A 24,809-nucleotide genomic window follows, 5' to 3' on the forward strand; every position below is an offset into this window, starting at 1 on the left:
AGCTACCTTTGTGTGCAGTATATTTGTTCCTCATTGCTACTGGTTTTCCACTGATGTTTGCTTATTATTTTTTCTGCAGCTGTTAGACCTCTTCATTCAGTGGGACTGGTCGACATATCTGGCGGATTATGGGAAACCTACCTGTAAATATCTCCGTGTCAACCCAACAACAGCTCTCATCTTGCTGGAAAAGTAAGCATCCGTTAGACTGTGCCTTTGATGCTGTGCATCAGTTTGATCACCTCCTTCTTTGTACTGCATGATTCTTAGTTCCTAGTTTAACAACCAACAAAAAGAAATCTTTAAAATAGTTGATGTTTTCATGAATCCTAAGATTCTTAGACAAGACATCCCCCCTTCGCTCCCATTATGTAATTCAATCGCCAACTACTTTGAACAGAAAATATCTGATCTCACCAAAGATTTCCCAGATCCACCAGCACCCCCCCTCGTAGAGGCCATAAGGCTTGACATTGAGAAGATCCAGCTTAACAAATTCACCCATGTCAGTCTGGAAGAAACCCGCCAGGCTATTTTATCCAGTAAATCCGGTTCCCCATTTGATCCTTGCCCTCCCATGCTGTTACATGCTCTAGTGGACACAGTAAACCCGAGCATAAATGCCATCATTAATTCATCCCTGGCTACTGCCGTCATTCCACCCGAGTGGAAATTAGCCGCTGTCAAACCTCTGCAAAAGAAACCCCTAGTAGACCCCACTACGCTTTCAAACCTCCGTCCCATTTCGCTGCTCCCAATTCTCTTTAAACTTGCGGAAGCAGCAGTGAACAAACAACTGACTAGGTATCTGGAGGAAAATGACATCTTGCATCCCAACCAAGCTGAGTTTAGGGCTAAACACTCCATGGAGTCGGCACTATTGCACACTGTGGAGAGACCCTGAAGACTGCTATGGACCAAGGAAAAAAGGCTGTTCTGGTTCTGCTCGATTTATCGGCAGCCTTTGATACGGTCTCACACTCCGTATTGATTGGCCGCCTAGCAGAATCATGAATAGCAGGAGTTGCTCTTGAATGGCTAAAAAACTTTCTCAGCCATAGGAAGCAAGTCACGGTACTAGGGAAATACCGCTCAGAAGAGAAAGTATTAAAAACAGGGGTACCACAGGGCTCAAGCCTGAGCCCAGTACTATTTAATCTGTACATGACCCCCCTGATAGAGCTTATTACATCTTTTAACATCAGCACTATATCTTATGCTGATGATACTCAGCTCATCCTCGTATTAGACAGCAATACAACAAAGGCAGAGGAAAATCTGAGAGATTGTCTTACCGCCACATTCGACTGGATGAGAAAACACCATCTCAAATGTAATTTGGGCAAGACCGAAATTTTACCATTCGGACAACAAAACTTTTTCCCCCCAAAGCATGGTGGCCACAAGATGCAGAAGTCCCTCCAAACACCATTACTACGGCCCGCAACCTTGGGGTTAGGTTCGACGAGGCCTTGTCATTTAGGCAACAAGCAGGTGCTGTGGCAGGGTCCTGCTTTAGCATAATCAAAGGCCTCAGAAGATTCTTCGACCTTCTCCCGTTGACAGCCAGAAAGACGGTGGCGGTGGCTCTTATTACATCTCGTCTGGACTACTGCAACAGTCTATAAGCAGGCTCCTGCAAAGCAGTACTGCATCGACTGCAGATGGTCCAGAATGCCACCGCCCGCCTCGTACTGAGATGGCCCAGGAAGTCGTCTGCATCAGCAGCGCTTAAGATCCTGCACTGGCTGCCCATCCACAAAAAGGTGCTATTCAAAATCTTAGTAATCACCTATCACCAGCTGGGTCCTACCTACCTGTCAAAAAGGTTCAGAAGATATGTGCCCTCCCGCTCACTCAGATCCTCCAACCTGAACCTGCTGGTGACTCCCAAATTTAGACTAGCTACGAAAGGAGGAAAGTCCCTTGGAGTACTGGGTGCTAGGGCCTGGAATATACTACCACTCCAATTGCGCCAGATCCCGTCAGAGAAAGACATGGATTTTTAAACTCACAGACACAGCCTGTTTAGCCCTAGTCTAAATCCAATCCCTAGAGACACCAGATCCTGTCTTACCGGTGCCTCACTAGCTCCCCGTCCAAACACCTTCTAGACATGATTGGTCAGCGCCAAGATGCTCCGTGGAGTGTAAGTCGCGCTTTACAAAAATAAAATTACATTACATTACATTACAACTAAATGTTGTAAAATATCTAAATGATGCTCTATTGCAGGAGGAATGAAGAAACACGTATGTCCTAAATGGTTCAATTATTTTAAATAGGGATTTTACCATCAAACATGACAAAAATGTATTGACAGATCATAATTCGCTCACAACACAGCAAGTATAGCAGATGGATCTCATTCCCTTAAATTTTATCACAAACCTCACAAACCGTAAGCTCTTGTATAAAAACAAGCATCCTTTCTATGGACAGAAGTGTGGAGCAAAACAAAGGGGAGAGAAGAGTAGACAAGAAATGCTGGAGAAAGAGGATTAAATGAGCAATTAAGCTAATATTTTGAACTATAAAATCTCTACTGCCTTTCTTGCCACACCCAAAGCATAATACAAAGCACTGTACATGCCAACAGGTGACACACAAATATCACTTAGAAGTCACAGCAGATCTTCGTTTAGTGTCCCCACTCCCACCTCTTGAACCATTGCCAAAATGATTTTCCAGTTTAAACTTGTGTAAAAACAAAGCTAGAAAAAAGACGTGCATCATATCTCCAAGGACTACCTTCAGTTTGGTGAATGCCTCCAGGTTTGTTCCGATGTTTTTTTAAACAAGGGAGACACTGGATTCCATTTTCATTTATAAGAGACATTGGTCAATCCTTTTACCTCCATTTAGTATCAACAGTTCACATGGGTCTATATTACCCTTCCATCATTTTTTCTCTCCTCCTCATCCAATGGAGGAGGAGGACTGGTTACAAAGACTAGACCCCAAAAGTGCAGTGTCCTATTAATATGATTGCATGCAACAAGACTGTTGTGTTTCGATTTAGATACCTGTGCATAGGTTTCCCGAATCGTGCCCTTTTATAGGCACAACTCACATTGCCCTTAATTAGGCATAGTATCCCAGGCCTTATTTAGGCATTTGTGGGACACCCCCGCGCCGCACGGCCACCAGCTGCTGCGTGTGTTCCCCTCTGCCTGCCTTCTGCCTCGCCGCCGGCCTCGCTGACGCCGTGGTCGCTCCCCTCTGGTTTCCCAGTTGTTTTGCCCTAAATTTGTGCTTGTCTGTTTCTGCCGTCTGCTCGCGTATTTTGCTGTTTTTCCTTGTTTTGCCCGTAATTTGTGCTTGTCTGTTTCTGCCGTCTGCTCGCGTATTTTGCTGTTTTTCCTTGTTTTGCCCGTAATTTGTGCTTGTCTGTTTCTGCCGTCTGCTCGCGTATTTTGCTGTTTTTATTTGTTTTGCCCTAAATTTGTGCTTGTCTGTTTCTGCCGTCTGCTCGCGTATTTTGCCGTTTTTATTTGTTTTGCCCTAAATTTGTGCCTGTTAATTTCTTTGTATCCCCTGTGCCGTGTCCAGTTTCCTTCCTGATTGGCCGCCTACCTCGCCGCCCTCCGCTCTCGCTTCCCGCCACCGACATTGGCCCCGCCCCTTTTTCTCTTCTGTTCCCTCCCCGCTCCCGCCTCCCAGCTGCTCCGCCCACCCGCGCACTTCGCCTTAAATGGCGACCGTGCGGACGCGCAGCGGTCACGCGCAGCGGGCGCGCCGATTGTGCGCCGAAGGCGCGCCAAAGGTAAGCCCGTCTACGCCCGTCCGCGACCGGATCGCGACCAGCGCCAGGACCCCTGGCCCCCGAAGACCCCGACCGACCCGCCTGACGTACTCCGCCGCCACCCTCACCGCTCTCAACACCGGCCGACTCCCAGAATGCCATCAAGCCTCTCCACGACGTACCCACGGACCCTTCAGCTGCCACGCCTGCAAGTTCACCTGCATCCGGACCTGCCTCGCACCAGCACCCACCAAGCCGAACACCAGCAGTACCCACCTCAAGTGCATCCTGCTCAACACCCGCTCCATCCACAGACATGCCATCGAACTCTGGAACCTCCTCGACACCACAGCTCCAGACGTTGCCTTCCTCACGGAGACCTGGATGAACGCCTCTTCAGCTCCCGACATCGCCATCGCCATCCCAGAGGGCTACAAGATCGTCCGGAGGGACCGAAACGCCAACCAGATGGGAGGAGGCATCGCCATCATCCACAGGAGCACCATCCGTCTCACGACCAGCACCGACAACTCCCTGACCACCGCCGAACACCTGCATTTCCAGATCCACACCAACCCGAACACCACCCTCAGAGGCACCCTGATCTACCGACCCCCTGGACCACGCACACAATTCAGCGAGGACATCGCCGACTTCGTCAGCCCACATGCCCTCCCCTCCGCTGACTACATCCTCCTGGGAGACCTCAACTTCCATCTGGAGAACAACAACGACCGCAACACCAGCACCCTGCTCGACAACCTCACCAACCTGGGACTCAAGCAACTGGTGTCCACCCCCACCCACCTCGCCGGACACACACTCGACGCTGTCTTCTCATCCAGCAAGGACATCAACTTCAGCCACACCACAGAGCTTCAATGGACGGACCACAGCTGCGTCCACTTCACCTTCAAGAAAACAACGACCCACCACCACCAGCAACAGACCGCCCGCAGAAGCTGGAACAAGATCACAGCAGACCAGCTCGCCACCTCCCTGAGCCAGCACCCTCCTGCCAGCTCAGCGAACCCCAGCCAGGCCGCCGACAACCTCACGAAGTGGATCAGCAACTGCGCGGACGAACTCGCCCCACTGAGGACCCCGCCCAGCAGACCCGGCAGCAAGAAAGCCCCATGGTTCACCGACGAACTCAAGAGCTCCAAGAAGAACTGCCGAGCCCTCGAGAAAGTCTGGAGAAGGGAACCGACACCGGACAACAGGACCTCCTTCAAACTTGCCACCCGGAAACACCACCAGCTGATCCGCGCCGCCAAGAAAACAGCATTCAAGGACCGGTTGGACAACAACGCACACAACTGCAAGGAACTCTTCAACATCGTCAAAGAGCTTTCCAACCCCAGCGCAGGAAACAACGACATCACCCCATCGCAAGACCTCTGCAACTCCCTGGCTTCATACTTCCACAACAAGATCGCGGACATACACAACAGCTTCAACAACCAACCAACGCACACCATGACCGAACAACCACCCCCCACCACCACCCTCCACGCCTGGACCCCGATCAGCACCGAAGACACCATCCGCACGATGAACTCCATCCACTCCGGATCACCGACCGACCCCTGCCCTCACCACGTCTTCAACAAAGCCGACGCTGTCATCGCACCCCACCTGCGAGACATCATCAACACATCCCTCGACACCACCATCTTCCCCGAGAGCTGGAAACACGCCGAACTCAGCGCCCTACTCAAGAAACCAACAGCGGACCCCACCGACCTCAAGAACTACCGCCCCATCTCGCTCCTCCCGTTTCCAGCCAAAGTCATCGAGAAGACCGTCAACAAGCAGATGGCCGCTTTCCTCGAGACGAACGGATCCCTCGACCCCTCACAGTCCGGCTTCCGAGCCAACCACAGCACCGAGACCGCCCTCATCGCCGCCACCGACGACATCCGAGCCCTGATGGACAATGGAGAAACAGCGGCCCTCATCCTCCTAGACCTCTCCGCGGCATTCGACACGGTCTGCCACCGCACCCTAGTGCAGCGCCTCAGCAACGTCGGAATCCAGGACAAGGCGCTGGAGTGGATCACCTCCTTCCTCGACGGGAGAACACAGAGAGTCCGCCTACCACCGTACAAGTCAGAGGCCACCGAAGTCATCTGCGGCGTCCCCCAAGGATCATCTCTGAGCCCCACCCTCTTCAACGTCTACATGAGCCCCCTCGCGGCCATCGCACGCAAACACAACCTCAGCATAATCTCCTACGCCGACGACACCCAGCTGATCCTCTCCCTGACCAACGACCCCGCCGCCGCCAGAGCCAACCTGCACGAAGGGATGAAAGAGGTAGCCGAGTGGATGACGACCAGCCGCCTGAAACTGAACTCGGACAAGACGGAGGTCCTCATCCTGGGCCCCTCTCCCTCCGCCTGGGACGACTCCTGGTGGCCTCCCGCCCTGGGCACCGCACCCAAACCGACAGACCATGCACGCAACCTGGGCTTCATCCTGGACTCCTCCCTCTCCATGACCAGGCAAGTCAACAACGTCTCCTCGGCATGCTTCAACATCCTACGCATGCTACGGAAGATCTTCTGGTGGATCCCCACCGAGACCAGGAAGACCGTCACCCAGGCCCTCGTCACCAGCCGACTGGACTACGGCAACGCCCTCTACGCCGGGACCACCGCCAAGCTCCAGAAGAGACTCCAGCGGATCCAGAACGCCTCAGCCAGACTCATCCTCGACATCCCACGAACCAGCCACATCTCCGGACATCTGCGAGACCTTCACTGGCTCCCCGTCAACAAAAGAATCACCTTCCGCCTCCTCACCCACGCACACAAAGCCCTACACGACCAAGGCCCGAGCTACCTCAACAGCCGAGTCAACTTCTACGCTCCCAAACGCCACCTCCGATCAGCCAACCACGCCCTCGCCGCCGTCCCCCGCATCCGAAGAGCGACTACAGGAGGAAGGTCCTTCTCCCACCTGGCCGCCAAGACCTGGAACTCCCTCCCGACCGACCTGCGCCTGACCCAAGACCACCTCTCCTTCAGGAAGAAGCTGAAGACCTGGCTGTTCGAGCAGTAGCGGCCCCCCCCCCCCCCCAGCGCCTTGAGACCCCACGGGTATGTAGCGCGCTTTATAAGTGTCACTGATTGATTGATTGATCGGCGTTGCTATCCAAATACAGGCATGGTCACCACATCACAACGAGGTCTTAGAACCCAGACCCTTAAGCCATTGGGACTTTCCCTGCTTAGATTATTGATTTCTCCAAGAACTCATTTATTATGCATGAACAACTATTCTTTAGGGGTTCATTCATGACGGCTTCCTCTGCCCAACTTTACGTCAATGCTAGCATTCCTAAGCACCTTCCAGGTATAAATATACTTTCACTTACCATGGCAAACCACAGCTCGGCTACACAGCTCGATACAGCAAGTTCGGAAGGAATTAGAGTCCCCCGCCTGACGCACTGACCAGACACTGTCATCCTGCTCGCAGATAATCCAGCTTCCAGTGTCCTGACTCCCTTCGCGGGGTGTTAGGGACTGAGATCCGGAAAGAAAATCCCACCTCTCTCATTCTAAGGTATGGAGCAAACTAGAACCCAGAGGGACTCTTGGCAAGGCAAACTATAGCATATCATACTATAGAAAACAGCACCTACTTCTTACCTCGTACTACACTTAGGTTAGGTACACTAGGGTAGAACTATTTAGAAGCACCAGACGAGTATTCACATTTTAGCCTGTGTTATTTATGTATGTGTATATGAATATACTAGCTTACCCGTCGCGCGTTGCTGAAATCTCAGAAGAAAGGAAATTTAAGGAAACTTGTTATGATAACATTCAATTTACATTGTCATTTTTATTGAAACTTATTCATTTTAATATGGAAAACATTTTAAAGTGTTGTTTTAATTCTGTTTATTTATTCGAGTGCTTGTGGATACACAGTATTTTTTGTTTTTCCGTCTGGTGCGTACACGAATAAATCAAAAGGTTTTCCGACGTGTGAACTGGCCACATACAGTTGTCCATGTGAGAAGCACGGATTCTCCAAATGTAGTCCAGCCACTTGCAGCGATTGTCCTTGTGCTTTGTTGATGGTCATTGCAAAAGCGAGTGGCACCGGAAACTGTAAACGTTAATTCTGTTTATTTATTCGAGTGCTTGTGGCTACACGGTATTTTGTTTTTCCGTCTGGTGCGTACACAAATAAATCAGAATGTCTTCCGACGCGTGAGCTAGCCACATACAGTTGTCCATGTGAGAAGCACAGATTCTCCAAATGTAGTCCACACACTTGCAGTGATTGTCCTTGTGCTTTGTTGATGGTCATTGCAAAAGCTAGTCGCACCGTAAACTGTAAACGTTCAGTATTGTAAAGATTGTGAGGGCCCTGGGGGCCCGATATTTAACAATTTATTTTTATTTTTTGCCAGAAACTTTCGCGGGGGTGTACTCAACGCCCCGCTCAACTCATATAAATGCAACAACCATGAGTACCCTCTTTCTAGTAACGTGCGCTATTTTACTCAATAGTGTTAGGGGGACAACGTCTGCGCGCGCCCACCAGTCCTATGTTAAAAAAACTTTTTAAAAAAACTGTCCGCTGGAAAGCGGGCTACCCATCCAGCCCCCGGCTCTACAGCACAGCCTCCTCCTCGTCACTCAACCCATCCGCCGGTCTCTGCAGCTCTGTCACCAGTGCCTCCTATGTCCTAACCACTTCCATTGCCTTGTCATTATCTAAACGCCTGGCCTGTTGCAGTGGGAGGGAGCTCTCAGCAAATGCCCAGCGCAGAAAGCCCGCCTTCCACCGCGCATAACTAGGGCCACGACTTCCAATGCAAGGTGAGTTCTCGTTTGGCCATAATTAACCCCAAATCACAAAACGTACTAGTGACTTTCGTCCGGGGAGTGTGCGGAAACCAGAGCAACAAGCAAACGCCCATATCTACTTCTATCCACCGATCCATAACCGCGTTCAAACAGGTCACCACCGCAGTCCAATAAGCCGCCAGCGTTGCGCACGACCAAAACATGTGGGCGAAGTCTGGGCGAAGTCTGCTCCGCCGCGCTGCATCTTGGGCAGAGGGACGTGGCGCCCCCGAAATTTTGCGAAATCTTGACAGGCGTCAAATACGCTCTATGAAGCTTAAAAAACTGGACCAGTTGGAACCTGGCGTTCCGCGTGCCCTTCCAGGCACGCCGAACCAGTTGAGGCCACGTCGTTTCAGGGATGGGCCTCCCAAGATCCAATTCCCATTTGCCTCGCAGCACATCCAGGGGCAACATGGCCTCTGTCGAAAGCCTCCGGTATAGACCGGTAACGGCCTTGAAAGTGCCAGCTGCCATGACCACATATTGGCAACCCAGAGAAGTCGGTGGCTCGGCGAGGCCCCCACCCCAGTGTTTCTGGATACTGGCCACCGGGGCGGCATGTAACAAGTAGTCCGGACACCATGAGCGTTTTGCTGCTCCGAAAGGTCAGCTGCGCCCCATCGCGATATAGGTCTCCAAGCATGTGCAACCCAAGTTCCTCCCAGGTTGCCAGCGCCTGCCAATCCCCACCATGTGGGAGGGCCGTGCACATCCCCAGAGACATTTCCGGGGCATATGGGTGAGAGGTGCCCACGTGCCTGTGACTCCGGAGCCAACAGAGGCGAATAGTGCGCTCCTCGAGGGTAAGGCGGCCTAATTCGAGCTTCTGGCCCAGCACTATGAAAGAGATGACGTGTCTTGGAAACAGCCTACCCTGCGGCCCCTCCGGACCGCGAAATTGGCGAGCCACTGCTTGAGTAAGCCATTGGAGTTGCGCCGCCAGATAGTACCACTCAAAATCTGGGACCGCCAACCCCCCATCAGCCCTGGGACGCATCAAAGTTGTTAAAGCGACCCGGCGTCTGCCTGATCCCCAGATTAATCCCGTGGTTAAGGAGCGAAGTTTGTGAAATACCGATGCTGGCACCCACACCGGCAGGGTACAAAATAAATATAGTAGACGAGGAAGAGCAATCATCTTCAGCAATGCCCCCCGACCTGCTACCGAGAGAGGTAGGGCTCGCCAGAACCCTATAGAACCCTGTAGATTCCTGATCGCTCTGTTGATGTTGCCTTCCAGCAGATCTAATTGAGTGTGGTAAATCTGAGTGCCCAGATAGGGGAGGCAACAGTGTTCCCAGTGAAGGTTCCCTTCCATCCGGGATTCACCATCCTTCGGTGCCACTGGGAAAAGGCACGACTTCCCCAATTGACCCGCAGCCCCGAGAGACCGCCGAAGCGAAGAAGAAGGCGCTTGGCCCCACGAAGGGAATCATGGGTATCTGCCAAAAACATCAACAAATCATCTGCGTATAAGGAGATGTAGTGAGGGTCGCCCCTCAGTGCCAGGCCCTCATAGGTCCGTCCCATCCAAGCATGAGCCGGCAGCGGCTCAATGGCCAGCGTGAAGAGCAATGGGGATAGGGAACAGCCCTGACGCGTCCCCCGGCCAACCGGATACGCCGCCGATATCGTAGCTCCCGTCTTCACTCTAGCCGTGGCCGCATTATACAGTAAAGCCGTCCCTTTCACGAATCGTTCTCCTAGCCCAAACACCTCCAAGGCCCGGAACATGTATGGCCACGCCACACTGTCAAAGGCTTTTTCGATATCGATCGAAAGCACAGCGGCCTCCAGGAGCCCTCCGAAATCACCACCCAGGACCCGCAATAGGCGGCGCACACAGGTGGCCTTGGTGCGCTGGGGAATGAAGCCCGCCTGGTCCGGTTGGACCAATGTGCACATATGGGCAAGCAGCCGCGTCGCGAGGACCCTGCTCAGGATTTTGTAATCAGTCGTGAGCATAGATAGGGGGCGGTAGGACAGGCAAGAGTCGGCCTCTTCCCCTCGCTTCAAGAGGGGTATTATGATGGCCTCCCGGGAGGTTGCGGGAAGAACGCCAGCGTCCCATGCCTCCCTATAAACAGCGTGCAGCCACGGGGCCAAGACGTCAATGTAAGCCGCATAGAACTCAATCGGTAGGCCATCTGCCCCAGGGGTCTTGCGGCGAGCCATGTGTTTGATGGCCGCGCGTATTTCCCCAGCAGAGATCTCCGGAGATGACAGACACCGCCTGGAGGGCCGCCGACCGCTCCAGATCAGTTTGCGATGCCTATGGGAATCGTTTGGGCGACATGCGTTTCCGGTTGCGGCGTGCCTCAGGTGGCACATCCCATTTGCCAGCGCCGTCCGTGCCCGCTCGGTACCGCTCCAACCACTGCCAGGCGTCCTCCGGCGTGTCATAGAAAGTCGCCGCACCATCCACCATCACCTTCAGGCGTGCCGGAAACAATAGCGAATACTGCACCACCTCATCCCGGAGGGCCTTCTTGACCGCCAGGAAGGAGAAGCGGTTTCGCTGCACCTCCTGAGAGTAATCCGGATAAAGAGAGACGGATGCATTGTCCACCTTATATGGGCCAGACGCTCTGGCCTGTCGCAAGATGATATTTCATTTTTTTAAATGCAGCAGGCACGCTACCACAGGACGAGGGGGGCGGCCCAGCGCCGGCGGGCGGGCCGGTACTCGATGCGCCCTTTCCAGGGTATAAAAGTGTGTCAGGCCCTCAGGGGCAACCACATCCCTCAGCCACGCTTCCAGATAGGCGACCATGTCAGTCCCCTCGATTTTTTCAGACAGCCTGACCACCCGAATGTTTTTGCGCCTATTGCGCTCTTCCGCGTCCTCAGCCCTCTTCTCCAGGTGTTGCACTCGCCGCAGTAGGTCGCCCATCGTCGCATCCGTCGCCAATCGTTTCAGCACCAGCTCGGTGCTTTTGACATGATCCTTCAACTTGTCGTGGTCTGCCTTTAATAATCCCAGGCTGGTCACCACCTGCGCGATATCTTGATGTAGCGTGGTTCGTGTATCTGATATGGCCTTAAGGATCTGGTCCATCTGCTGTTGTTGCAGTCCTGCGGTCTGGCTTCCGGGCAAGGCCTGCTCCAGGGGGTCCTGGGAGTCTTCAACCTGGTCGACCGGCGCCGTCCCCGGCACTTTGCGCGGTTTACCCATTTCGCAGTCCCCGGGCCGACTGCCCGGTGCAATATCAAAGCCCCGGCACTTCCAAACGCCCGTCTCAGGGACAGGAGGCGGTCACTCGTCACCCTCTGCAAGGTCGTGGGATGGGCGAACGAGAGGCCACCCTGCCAGCCTCCTATGTAGGTCGTTCCGAGCTGTGGGAACCACCCCGTCGCAACAGGTCCGCAAGTCCTGCAATCGTTCTCAGTGGGAGAGCACCACCCGCGAACTCCACCTTCGCCCGGAGAGGCCCGTATCAGGCTCGCAAGAGCTAATCCGATTGGTCTTCGCGACAGTTCCCAACCGAGACCTGGTTCTTTTCCGCCAGTCGGCTACGACATAGAAACATCCAATGTCGTCGCGGCGTAGGTAGGCCAATCCGCTCCCTTTGGGCTTCGCACATCCCCCCCCCTCCCACCCCCCCCTCCCCGCCGGGCGCCAAGTCCCCAGCTCCAAGCCGCAGCTGGAAGACGCTACCTTATATACACTCTTGCTGCAAGTTCAGGTCTCCCTCTGCGCCTGGTGGCTTGAGCCGGAGCAAGCAGTACTGCGTCCTAGGCAGGCCGCCGCGACGCACCGTCCACCCGGGCAGCCTCACAGCCGCTTCGCCAGGCCCCTCCAGAGCACCATCAATCGCCACCACCAGTTCAGGTCAGGACACCTGCCAGGCACCAATTGCCATCTGCAGCCAAGGGCGTAGCCTCTGCGCTCAGTGCGCCACACCGTGAGGCCAGCGTCGTAGTCTGCACCATACCTATGGGCCTAGGCGCGCCTCCTCAGTGGGCAAAGCTGTGGTATCAGCAGGAGAGGGGCGAAGTAGTCCCAAGGACGTTAGCAACAGATGGTGGCCAGAATGCGGCAAGCGCGCTTAGCGAGCACTGCTCCGTCCTGCACGCCCTTCAACTCAAGCCCCCGGGACGGCAGCTCTCTCCACGTGGATCCGGGTCATCAACAAGAGTCCACCCCCCACGGGGGTCGCTGGCCGCTACAATCCGCTCACCGTGATCGGCCCGTCCGCCTGAAGCGTGTGTTCCGCCCAGGCTCCAGACGGCACAGCCACAGATCCGCCCCAGGCCGTCCGCCTCCCCGAAAGTTCACACCGCTGCCTTGGGGGAGGGGGAGGGCACAGTCCGCTGCCATCTGCCGAATGGGTGGTCCGGTCCGCCGTGGCGAGCCACTCCTGATCGCCCCCCGCCGCCACCGCTGTTGTACTCAGGCCGCTCTCTCCGGGAAGAAGCCCCAGGCGCCTCCCAAACGCCGCTCCCGGCCGTCGGCTGCAGACACACTTGGGGCTGGAGATGAGCGGCCCAATGCAGGCCCGATCAAGATGGCTGGGGTCCCCTGGGAGGCCTTTGCTCTTGGCCCCTCCGATGTCCGTCACAACCCTCCACCGGCTCCAGGTATGCACTCGGGTGGTTCACTGCTGCAGGGAGCACACACGGGGCCACGAGCACCACCGGGGGAGTCTCTCAGGCAGGATAAATGTCGAGATCGGACCGGAGCTCACAGCTCAGGCGTCCATTCTCGTCGGCGTTCAAGCCACGCCCCCAAGAATTGCCCATCTTAATGTCCTTTTCTTAGGATATGAGCTTTCAAGTGAAGGTAAAATCCTGGCAACTAACTATTTAGAAAAAAGTTTTGCTGCTCCAACCTCCAAAAACGCTGAAAAACGTAGTCGATTCTAGGTTTTCTAAATTTTGGAAGAACTTACATTCATCAAACTCGATTTCAAAATATAAAATTGGACACAGGAACACATAGATATCCTGAGTTAATTTCAAGCTGACATATTAGCAACAAATCACTTACAAACACTCATAAACATATGCAATTTAGTGATCTGACTCATTCCGGGTCAATGCGATTTCTTCTATTTAACTTTTAATGAAGGTGCGAAAGTACCAATTGCAAACAAATCACATTTGTATACACAAGCGGAAAGACGCTTTACATCAACAGGAAAAATTCTGACAGCAGTTCAAACCGCTGTAGCAAAAGAAAGAGCTCTGGTTCAGAAGAAACACATAATTGTCGTGACTCCAGTACCAGCCTTTGAGGCAGTTACAAAAGTGAGCATCCAAGATGCAAAAGCTTTACATCCAAGATGGATACAATAGGTTAATTCTCTTGCTGAACCAGATGTTGAATATGTTTTTGAACCTTATTTAAAAACATAAGCAATCCTGCAGTACAAACACAAGTGTCCTCTACCTACTGAGATTCTCTCTCTTGGTCAGTGCGAATTTATAATTTATACTGATGGATCTGCACAACCCGCTACGGGTAGTAAGCAAGCTTACAGTGCAGCATGCGCGATCGTTAAAGGTCGTAGGCGCGATGGTAAATTCCGACCAATGGTCACAAAAACACAATCTCTAGGAGTTTGTACAGCTCAGGGAGCTGAACTGCAAGCATTCAAATTGGCACTTGAAAATACGGATTGCAAATTCCCCACACTTATTGTGTGCGATTCTTTTTACTGTGTTAAATCATATAATGAATATTTACAGAATTGGCTTCAAAATGGTTTCGAAGATGCAAAAGGTGGTACAATCAAGCATAAAACGCTTAGGGAAAGGGTAGCTCAGTTGCGAAATGGACTACAAAACACGTGATAACACGGTGAGTCATCAACGTGATGGCGTTCACGTTGCAGGGAGTTCATTGGCTGATGAAGCCGCGAAGGGGGCTGTGCATATGGCTTCCATAACTCCGATCACTCGTTCAAAAACGAGAATAGACAGTGAGATATTATTGGCTGTCAATGCTTCAAGCAAAGGCAGAGGTGCAGCGCTACCTAAAACGTTTCCACTCAAATACTCGTATATAATTGATGCGAACAACGTTCCTTTTGCTCAAATCCCTGGAGTGGGGTATAGGGTAATTCGAAACATGGAACGTAGATTAGGACTAATCCTAGCAGCACATGAAGAGATAGCCTCTGCCCATGCAGGTGTTTCCACTACAGTATCATTATTAAAACAGAGATATTGGTGGCCCGGCATTTGGAAACAGACCAAAAGCGATGTTTTGGAATGCGAAATATGCCAGAAGAGGAAAGTCTCTACAGTGAAACGTCCTGCGCAGACACCCCTGTTAATTTCAGATAAACCATTAGCTTATGTTTATCTGGATCACTGCGGTCCCCTGGAAAGGGATGGTAACTATAAATATATCATGGTCACAGTGGATTAGTGTTCAAGGTTCCTATGGATGTGGCCTCAGCGCTCAGCTGACGCTCAAACTGTTACAAAAGATTTGCAAGTCTTTAATGGCACATACGCAATAGGCACACTACACTCTGAACAGGGCCCTGTGTTTGGCTCTCGAGCTTACAAAGAAGCTATGACCAATTTGGGCATAGCATTGCGGTACTCCTCTCCATTCCATCCTGAGGGAAATTCTGTTGTTGAAAGGAAAAAGCGGGACATAAAGCGGTCTATAACAGCTTGGGTATTGGGTTCGGGTGATGGGTGGGTCAAACATCTTTATGGGATCCAACTCTCATTAAACAGTTTGCCAAGAAGTTCTCAAGGGGGTGTCACTTCATATGAGGTCCTGTTTGGGACTAGAATGTGGGTCCCAGATCTCGATTACAAAGGCATAGTGGTGGAAAATAAATCTTTTGACATCAAAGATCGTTTGGCTGTTTTACAGGACCTAAATGACCTAAGATCGAAACAAAGCAACATGTTCCTGAAGCCAACCATCACTGGGGAAAATCCAGCCGTCCCAGCAAGGCCTGTCTGGATCCCAAAGCTTGGGGATCTAGTCAGAGAGAAGATCACGGGTAAGAAGGAATTTGGGCCTTCTTATAGACAACCAGTACCTGTCCTAGCCATCCACGGATCAAGAACAGTACTTCTGCCGCCCCTTGCTGGAAAAAAGAAGAGAAGATGTGTGTCCATCGACCTCATCAAACCACACTATGTGGCCGATACTAAGCAGCAGGCCATGTGGACTCCGACCAAGTAGCGGACGTACTCCTCTACCTATTATCCAAGAAGTTCAAACTGAAAGACTCATCACCTTCGAAGACTCAGAACGAAATGAAGGACTAAGCAACAATGCTATGGAATTTATTCCTCTTAAAACCCAAATAACAGCAACGTAACACGTGATCAACTGGTTCCAGCGATTTCAACGAATCCTGATGCAATTCCAATCATTGACAGAACTGCCTCTGGCTATTTCATTATTTTTTATACGTTTTCTGAGAATCCCAGCAAACCTGAAACAACGCCAGCACAAAGAACTTCCAAAGAACAAACAGACTTTTTTTATTTCCTGAAAAAGACTTATCTGGTTTCACCATGGATTGAACTATGGATTGTTTCTGGAATATTTTTCTTTCTGCTTTGGCTGGCTTTAGTAATGACTGGGTATGCTGATAAATGGAAGATATATTCAAATGGACACAGCACGTAAAAAAGTGAACTTATTTGTCAGCAGTGAACATCACAGCCGTTCCTATACAAGATGGTTTTGTTTGGGACAATACTGAATGACATATTCGGCCCATCTGAACTTTTGAAGATTCCACACTTATTTAAAATTTCATTAAGTGACTTTATTACCTCTTTTACCTTTTCTGATGATTGGGACTTCGAGACTGTTATTAACATGTCTGATCTCGAAAAATCAGCTGCATTCTCTAATCATGATTATTTATAGGGTTCATCAGATTATGAACAGCTTTATTGTTACAACCACTATGGTCATCATTTCTTGCATAAATCTGCAACATCTAGAAATGTATTTATGTATAACCAATGGGAACATTGTCCTACACCACCAAATGGTAGCTCAAATACTTTTGCAATGAAGTTTCCATATTTTTCAGTGTTAAACATATCCAATCCAGAAACGTTTTATTTAAAAAATGTGAACTAAACAGGAATGAAAAATATGTCCAATACGAAACCGATTTATTCTGCAGCCTTTATTACCCAACTGTCTAGACGGGGTTTCGACTTTTGGAAAGACACAATTGGCACAAAATCTGTCTGGGGTACAAAAGATTGGGAAGCACAGGGACTAGAAGCTTTGTTTAGAGCCTGTATCATCCCACAGCAAATAATGTTTTTGAATGACACTGTCCAACAAACGTCTTGCCTTGGGTTAGCCAACATCACAGACAGGAACCCTCCGTCCATACCTGCAAGTAATAGCACTACACAGGGGGAGGTTGACGTACATACTATTTTACATCACAACAGATCAGATCCTTGCTCTGGCCCACAGACACAAACATCTGTCAAGAACGATTCCTGAACAAAACAGAGGATTTCACTATCAATAAGCCAGACCCATGCTATGTTTAAAGATCGCATCCAGGGATAGTAGCAACATACGGTGTAGGAAATTGTGCCTAGATTGGCTCGACAAATCTACACTTGAGGATGTGAAACAACACTTATCTTTACTAAAAGAAGGCGCAGACTGAGGGATTTCTTGCTAGGTCCAAGAAAACCGCATCAAAAACGTCTCACATATGCCGGTATCTATGCTGCTTATAATGAAATATGGAAGGTTACCCTAGCAGACGCTGAAGAAAGAATACGAGAAATTGATTGTATTAATTTAAAGAAATCTCTCGCTGTAGTCGACAATGGGTTAACGACTCTGTCATCCAGGATATATTCATTGGGCAACATTTTATCCTCTGCCATAGACATTATGGAACAAGACTTGGTCATGCTGCGACAAGGCCAGTCTCAACTACGTTCTATTTTGCTATCCGGCTGGATGCTACAAAACTTGCGTGCAGGCTATGTGCCTTGGAGTTTTATCAACACAACGTCTCTGTTTTCAGAATTCAATCTCACTGATAAACAGATCTAACTGGCACAAAGAGGAGCAAAGTATACAGTGCTGAGCATTGAAAAACTGGAAAAATTGCCATTTACGGCAGCAGAAAAAACAGCTACTGAGTGGATCATTCATGGCAAAATAACTCTGCCTGTTACAACTTTCAATTTTCAGTATTGCCTAAAAAATATACCAGCAGGCAAATATGAAAGGTTGGGTAAAGAATACATCAAGACATCCTGGGATTTACCTTACACACACAGATGTTGGAGTGGGGGGGGGGCGTGAAGTGTTAGTTAGCAGTACACATTGTGTAAATGCACTAAGCGGTTCTCTCCTATGTCAGGGTATTAATTTACACTGGGCTTGTAAAGTTTCCGTTGCAAATTTGTCCTGTCGCCTGCAAGGTTCACCAGCCGCAGTGATTAATCCAATTTTTGGACAACTTTCAAATGGAAGTTACATTATGTTGAATGATCACAGCTGCTGTGGCATGTTGTATCTAGTAACGGTTACTTCCAGGGTCACTTGCTGTATGCAAGTTTTGTTCCCTCAAATAGACACAGTCAGGGAGCCACCTTTATGGCCTTCACTGAACATCTCTTCAATACGAATTGATACTCTAAGCAGAATGAAACAAATATTGTGCATGTATTTAAGAACGTATATTCAGGACTGTTAACACCTTTTCAAGCTGTCCTCAGAATCATTCCAAACTTTGTGCACTTGGTGGTCTGCCGCTAATTCTAGCACTCGTTGCAGGAATCCTATTTTTATTCCTACTGCTACGCTATGGCAAGCCAATCCACTGGCGTTACTCCCAGCATCGTGGAGAAAGCTCTCCTGGAAAGGAAGTGTTGTGAGCGCATAGTACAACTTTTGGGTTTACCTCGTCTACGAGAATTAAATACCACATGATTTCTGTCATTCAGACCAATCTGGGAAGATTGCATCTTACCTATTCTATGCTGCCTGCTTTGCGGTGAAGTATGCGTTCTAGACATCTGTCTAACACTCCCATCAGTCATGCCAACGGATATCAATACTGTGGTGGACCCGCTAACAGCCCAAACTCTGTGTTGTCCCCAGAGGCTACCAATCCTGATGGCGGCATTCATTGAGATCTCACAGACGCAAATTGCTACTGCTGAGGTACGAGAGGAAACAACAGGCACACAGGTAACATCGAAAACAAACGTTGCTGATGCTTCCAATGCTGAAGGTGATGCTTTGCATCTATGTGCGATTAATCTTCTAAACGAGGTATTCCTACTATCACCTACAACGGTAGACGATTTTTTGTCTACAGGAATAGGGGATTTTTGATTCAGCACACAGTGTACCGGGAAGACTCTGAATTTGGCCTTCCTTTTTTTAAAACAATAGACAAACTTTTTCCTATGATTACTTTTTTTTTCCAAATGTGTATTTTTCTTTTTTAAGGCAAAGTAATCTGCTTACAATGGAACTATTCATAGAGAACAGACTTCTTTGAACACTTCCAGAGACAAATTCTCATCATTGTCAAACAATTTCATTCATATAACCTGACATGAAATAGTTTCGAATTTTTTCTTTTGTATTACCGAACCATTTAATCATTTGTATATATTTATGTTCATTCATTTTAGCATTCACTGTACGCATATGCTTAGAATGGAACATTGCTTTTCATGCATAGCAACAGTTTTTTATGTATTTAAAAAAATATATGTTTTAGACATGTTTTTAGCAACTCATGTATAACTCTATTTTTTAGTATATTTAGCATGTTTAGCTTTTAGTAATGTCGATCATTCGAAACTGGAGTGGGTGTTGTGTTTCAATTTAGATACCCGTACATAGGTTTTCCGAATCATGCCCTTTTATAGGCACAACTCACATTGCCCTTATTTAGGCATAGTATCCCAGTCCTTATTTAGGCATCAGCCATGCTATCCAAATACAGGCATGGCCACCTACATCCGTCCATTCCACTTCACAACGAGTTCTTAGAAACCAGACCCTTAAGCCATTGGGACTTTCCCTGCTTAGATTATTGATTTCTCCAAGAACTAATTTATTATGCATGAACAACTATTCCTTAAGGGTTCATTCATGACGTCTTCCTCTGCCCGACTTTACATCAATGCTAGCATTCCTAGGCACCTTACAGGTATAAATACACCTTCACTTCCCATGGCAAACCACGGCTCGGCTACACAGCTTCCCACCCATATGAGCTGGGATCGAAGCGTACTAAAACAAAAAGGGTCCTGGGTGATGAGTAATATTGATGAAGAGGTATAATAGTTTCGGTAGTAGTACCATCTTAATTAATGATATCCGTCCTGCCATGGAAAGTGTACGTTGCAACCATTTGGTGACAATATCAGTTATTTTGTCAATAGTCTTGCCATAATTAAGCCTCATTAGGGTATCTTTATCCCTGGTCACTTGTATAACAAGGTATTTGACCTCATCAGTTTCCCTCGTCTAGGGGTAGTTTAGGGGATGTTCCGGAGTGTTACCGGTTAAAGGGAAGACCGCCGATTTCAGCCAATTAATTTGTACCCCAGAGATGGCGCTGAATCTAGTTATCTCGCGCAAAATGGGGTTGAGATTATCCTGTTTTTTTTAACATAAAATGTCATGTCATCCGCGTATAGCGAGACAAGCAGCTGCCTAGAGGGGTAAACTAATGCCTTTTAATTATGATGTTGCCTAAGTTTGGCAGCAAGAGTTTCAATAGCCAGGGCGAACAAGATAGGGGAAAGGGGGTAGCCTTGGTGCGTCCCTCTAGATATAGTGAAGGGAGTGGGCTTAGCCCCGTTCAGCAGGACCAACGCCACCGGTTGACAATAGAGAAGCTGTATCCACTGAAGGAAAGTAGCAGGCATTCCCATATGTCCCAGAGTACCTAGCAGATAGTCCCACTCCTGGGAATAAAACGCTTTAGTAGCGTCTAGGAATACCGCCACAGCTGAACACTTAGGGTCAATGTCCTGCAAGACTGCCACCAGGGTCCTTAGATTGTGTGATGTAGCCCGGCTCGGGAGGAACCCTGCTGCATCAGTAAATTCAACCTCGTCGCTAGAACTTTAGCGTCACAATTTAATAGAGACAGGGGCCTTTACGCATCGCAGTAATGTGAAGGCTTCCCTGGCTTTAATAGCGAAGTTATGAGGGCTTCACGCATAGTTACAGGCAAGCGACCCTCCTCCAGCGCCGCATAGTACACCTCCCTCAAAATAGGAGCTAGAATGGAGACTTAGGTTTTATGAAACTCAATAGGTTTCCCATCCGACCCCGGAGAGCGGCCAGACTTCATATGCATAATTGCTTCCACTATTTCATCTAGTTTCAAGTCTAATGCCAGAAATTTCCGCTGTACATCCCCCAACCAGGCTAATGCCGTGTCTTCAAAATATTCAAATAAGGCGAGCGGAGTACCCCTCTGAGACGAGTATAATGAACTATAAAAGTCTCAATGTGTTCAGTTGATCAGGAAGATTCCTGTGTACATTACCCCGGGCATCCTGTATCTCTGTTACATAACGCGCTGGCTGTGGCTATGTCCAATGAATACTACTAAATAAAGAAGAAGATATTTAATACACTTCTGTTTTTTTGACTCTAATTGTGTGCACCTTCCATTTTATGTTTGCATATTTCGGATTTATACACCTATTGGTAGCAGGTGTAGGAAGTAGTTTGCACCACCTCAAATTTAGAACTATAGGATCTGGAGTGCTTGATCTGGTCTGCTGCCTTGGTCTTTTTGGAATTTTTTTATCTCTGTTACATAGTTGGAGAATCTTGGGGGGCCTGATTGCTACTGCTAAGCCTGGCCTGTCTCCCTCACCACACACTCTCGCCATGTGTGGTTTACCCCTGAATTTACATTCCCTATCTGCTAACTCCTCATACTCTGTCAGTTTGCTGCACATGGTGGCTCTAAGTGCAGTTATTCGCACTGTTGCTTATATCTCTTTCCAAAGTTTTAAGTTCAGTTATCAAGGTTGAGAGATCCCCACCCACCGTTTTAAGGATACCTCCTCCTTTAGCAATGCACTGACCCCAAACCGTAAATTTGAATGCCTCCCATACCGTGGGAACCGACGCAGCATTGCGCTCCAAAAAGTCTTGGATCTCCTGCTCTAGCTCTGCCTTAAACACTGTATCCTGCAAGTGCAAGGGATTAAGACGCCATTTACTATATGGAGCATATTGTAGGGGGGCATGAATGTCCACTAAAACAGGGGAGTGGTCGGGATACGTACGAGCCAGGTGAGTTACTCGGCCCAGCCAAGTGACATTCCCACAGATGTGAAAACATAATCTAACCTAGCCCAGGAGGAGTGGACTGCAGAGTAGTGTGTGCCCTCTTGCATCATCGGTTGTGTGTACCTCCATGAGTCCAGTAAGTAATTGTCCGCCACGAGAGCCCACAAGGTTCGCTGTGTGACTGTGAAATGAGACGGGGATACATGGGATCTATCCATGCGGGGCTGCAGCGCTGTATTGAGGTCCCCCCCAACCCCCTACCCCCAGATAACATAGGTGGTGCCTACCTCTTAAATTTCGTCCCATAATTGGCGTAGAACTTGGGGATCATCCGTATTCGGGCCATAATAACAGGCAAAGGTTATATCGTACGAATACAGTCTCCCCCATATCAGACAGTATCTACCTCCCCCATCTGACGCAGTGCCGACTAGTACAAAGGGAACTCCTCTTTTAAACAGTGTGGCTACACCCCGTGAATAATTAGAGTAAGATGCGAAACAGCGGTGCGAGGCCCAGCGTGAAGCAAACCGGGGGTCCGAACCAGCATTCAAATGGGTTTCCTGCAACGTGGCCACCTCAATATGATGTCTTTCTAAATACCCCAGTATTTGTCTCTTCTTCCTGGGGTTGTTCAGGCCCGCACGTTCCATGACACAACCTTAAGGTTGTGAATACTGTTGGAGAGTAGGGTCTGCAATCCTATGGTCACCCCAGATTTTTACTTTTTGCTTCACTGGTTTACGACTTTCCCTGGCTGTGGGCCTGCTAATCAGACCCACAGCCTAGCTGTTCTCTCTCTAAATTGACATCCATGTACTTTAGGTGCATTTACCAATTGGTATTGGGTCACTCTTGTAAGTCCTTGTACATAGGTACCCAGGGCATAAGTGAACCCAAGGCCTACCAGGGGCTGCAGCATGTAATATGCCACCCCTGGCTGGCCATCCAAATCTGACACAACTGGCTGATCAATCAGCTGGGGCAAGGTGGTGTAATCACCCATTGCTTTAGATATAGTATACCTATATCTAACCCTAAAAATGGACACATATACTCCTATAAGTCACTCCTATGGCATGCCTTAACAATCCTGGAGGCAGAGTGCTTGGAATTATGTGAGATGGTGCTCTAGCATGAGCTGAGCCTGTCTGCAGCTTTCGGAACCAAGTCCTTTAGCTGTTTCCATGATAACGCTATACCATATACTCTTAAGTGCATTATAGTCCTTGCGGTTATTGCTAACTTTAGCATAGCATTATCAAAACATGTTGAGTAAGGTGTCATACGAATTGGAATACTACCCCCTCGCCAGTTCTGGCGACGGGGGTAGCATTCCACCCTTTTAGAGGGACACGACATGTATGTAACTGTGAACCCCGGTTAAAGTTAACTCGAGCCTCAGCATCACAAAATGGATGATGTCACCAGAGACACAAGTCTAACCTCCTGCTGCTGGTAGTCCTTCCAGCAAAGGAGGCCTGGACAATGGGTTTCCTGCCTTGGGAGGTGCTAGCACCACCCCAGACAGGATTTTGTGTTTTAGGTAGGACAGGCCTGAAAGGAATGAGACATGCCTGGGGCACACAAGGTGCCCTGTGCATACACCAGTTCAAACCAGTTGCTGGGGCACTCCAGCCCCAGCTATGGCGCGAAACCGGACAAAGGATAGGGGGTTTAACAACCCTCTTCCTGGTCCCACCCATAGGAGGGACCTAGTCATAGTACAGCCCCCTTTAGGAGAATAAAGGTAGGAGCTGGCCCCATTCCACATTAGATTAATCCTGATTTGAAACTACAAGAAGAAACTCTGGACTTCGACGTTCTGCTCCACAGAAGACTGAAGAAATCTCCCTTGTGGCCAAGGAGTGACCACCATGCACAAGCAGACACCATCAAGCGTTCCAGCGGTTCACTTTGTCGTCTTCCCGAGTGGATCCAGACTTCAGAGCCCGACGAGACCCGGACTTCCATACCTCTCCGACCTCTACCTACATCTGCAGCACAGCTGAGATCCGTGATTTTGACGAGACACGTGGGACCGGCCATCTTGGAGAAACTGCACTTTGCTTCCAGCACGACTTCAGAGGCATCCTCGACTAAGTACTTTGGGGATTGAGAAGCCCCAGTCCTGAGCAGCTCCTGCACAGAAGATCAGCCCTCCAGCATCCCCGAGATCTGCGTGGGGCCCATTTGCTTGATTGCTGCTCGACGCGTTATCTTGTTACTTGCCGGCTGGCTAGTGGCCTCCTAGACGACGATCCACGAAATCCACACCCCTGGTCTGGTTGCTCCAGACTGGCCCTTGCTTCCCTGCAAAGGAGAAGCACCCCGGACCCTCCTGGTCCGCACCAGACGCCTTTTCCACTCACCGCGTGGGTTGCCTTTGCCAAGGCCTGTTGATGCCGAATCCGGAACCAACACCGCCGACAGCGAGAGCCTGCGTGGGACAGCTCGTGCCTCCATCCTGGTCGTCGAAGACACCACCTGGTCACGTGGCTGCAGAGTCAAGCGTCCACTCTTCACCTGATCGCGACAACAGCATCTGGTTCCTTCCTGGTTCCACTCCAGTCACTGGCTAGTGACTGTGAACATTGTCCCCTCTGCTTTCAGGTCTTCATCTTCCTCGATCCACCCTTGTATCACTCCGGACATCATCCTTCTGGCCGCCTGCAGCATCTTTTCTTCCAGGCTCCATAGACTTCAACGCGGAACCCCGACACACTTTGACACCTATGCACCCGCAGCCCATGGGTGAGGTAACAAGAGCATTTCGGTGCTCAAGGGTAGGTTGACTCTCCTAGTGTCCAGATTTCCAGTCGTTTTAGTCCTAGCTAGTCGGAACTGTCTAATACTTACCTTTCGTTATTTGTACTGTCCATTGACTTTGTTACGCATCTCGCGTGTGAGTTCACACTCTGCACACGCGTCC

General features: G+C 49.6%; 1 protein-coding gene across 1 annotated transcript in view; it reads left to right on the forward strand.

Annotated features, from left to right (window-relative positions):
• The window catches only part of EXOC6B (exocyst complex component 6B), a 1,740,488-nt gene that overhangs the window by 1,675,292 nt on the left and 40,387 nt on the right, over window positions 1–24,809 (forward strand). Inside the window, exon 21 of the mRNA XM_086960104.1 lies at window positions 80–192. Coding sequence (XP_086816230.1) covers window positions 80–192 — 113 coding nt within the window. The remainder of the gene's footprint in view (window positions 1–79; window positions 193–24,809) is intronic.

Source organism: Lissotriton vulgaris, chromosome 3_1, assembly GCF_964263255.1.
Source record: "Lissotriton vulgaris chromosome 3_1, aLisVul1.2, whole genome shotgun sequence".
Taxonomy (NCBI): domain Eukaryota; kingdom Metazoa; phylum Chordata; class Amphibia; order Caudata; family Salamandridae; genus Lissotriton; species Lissotriton vulgaris.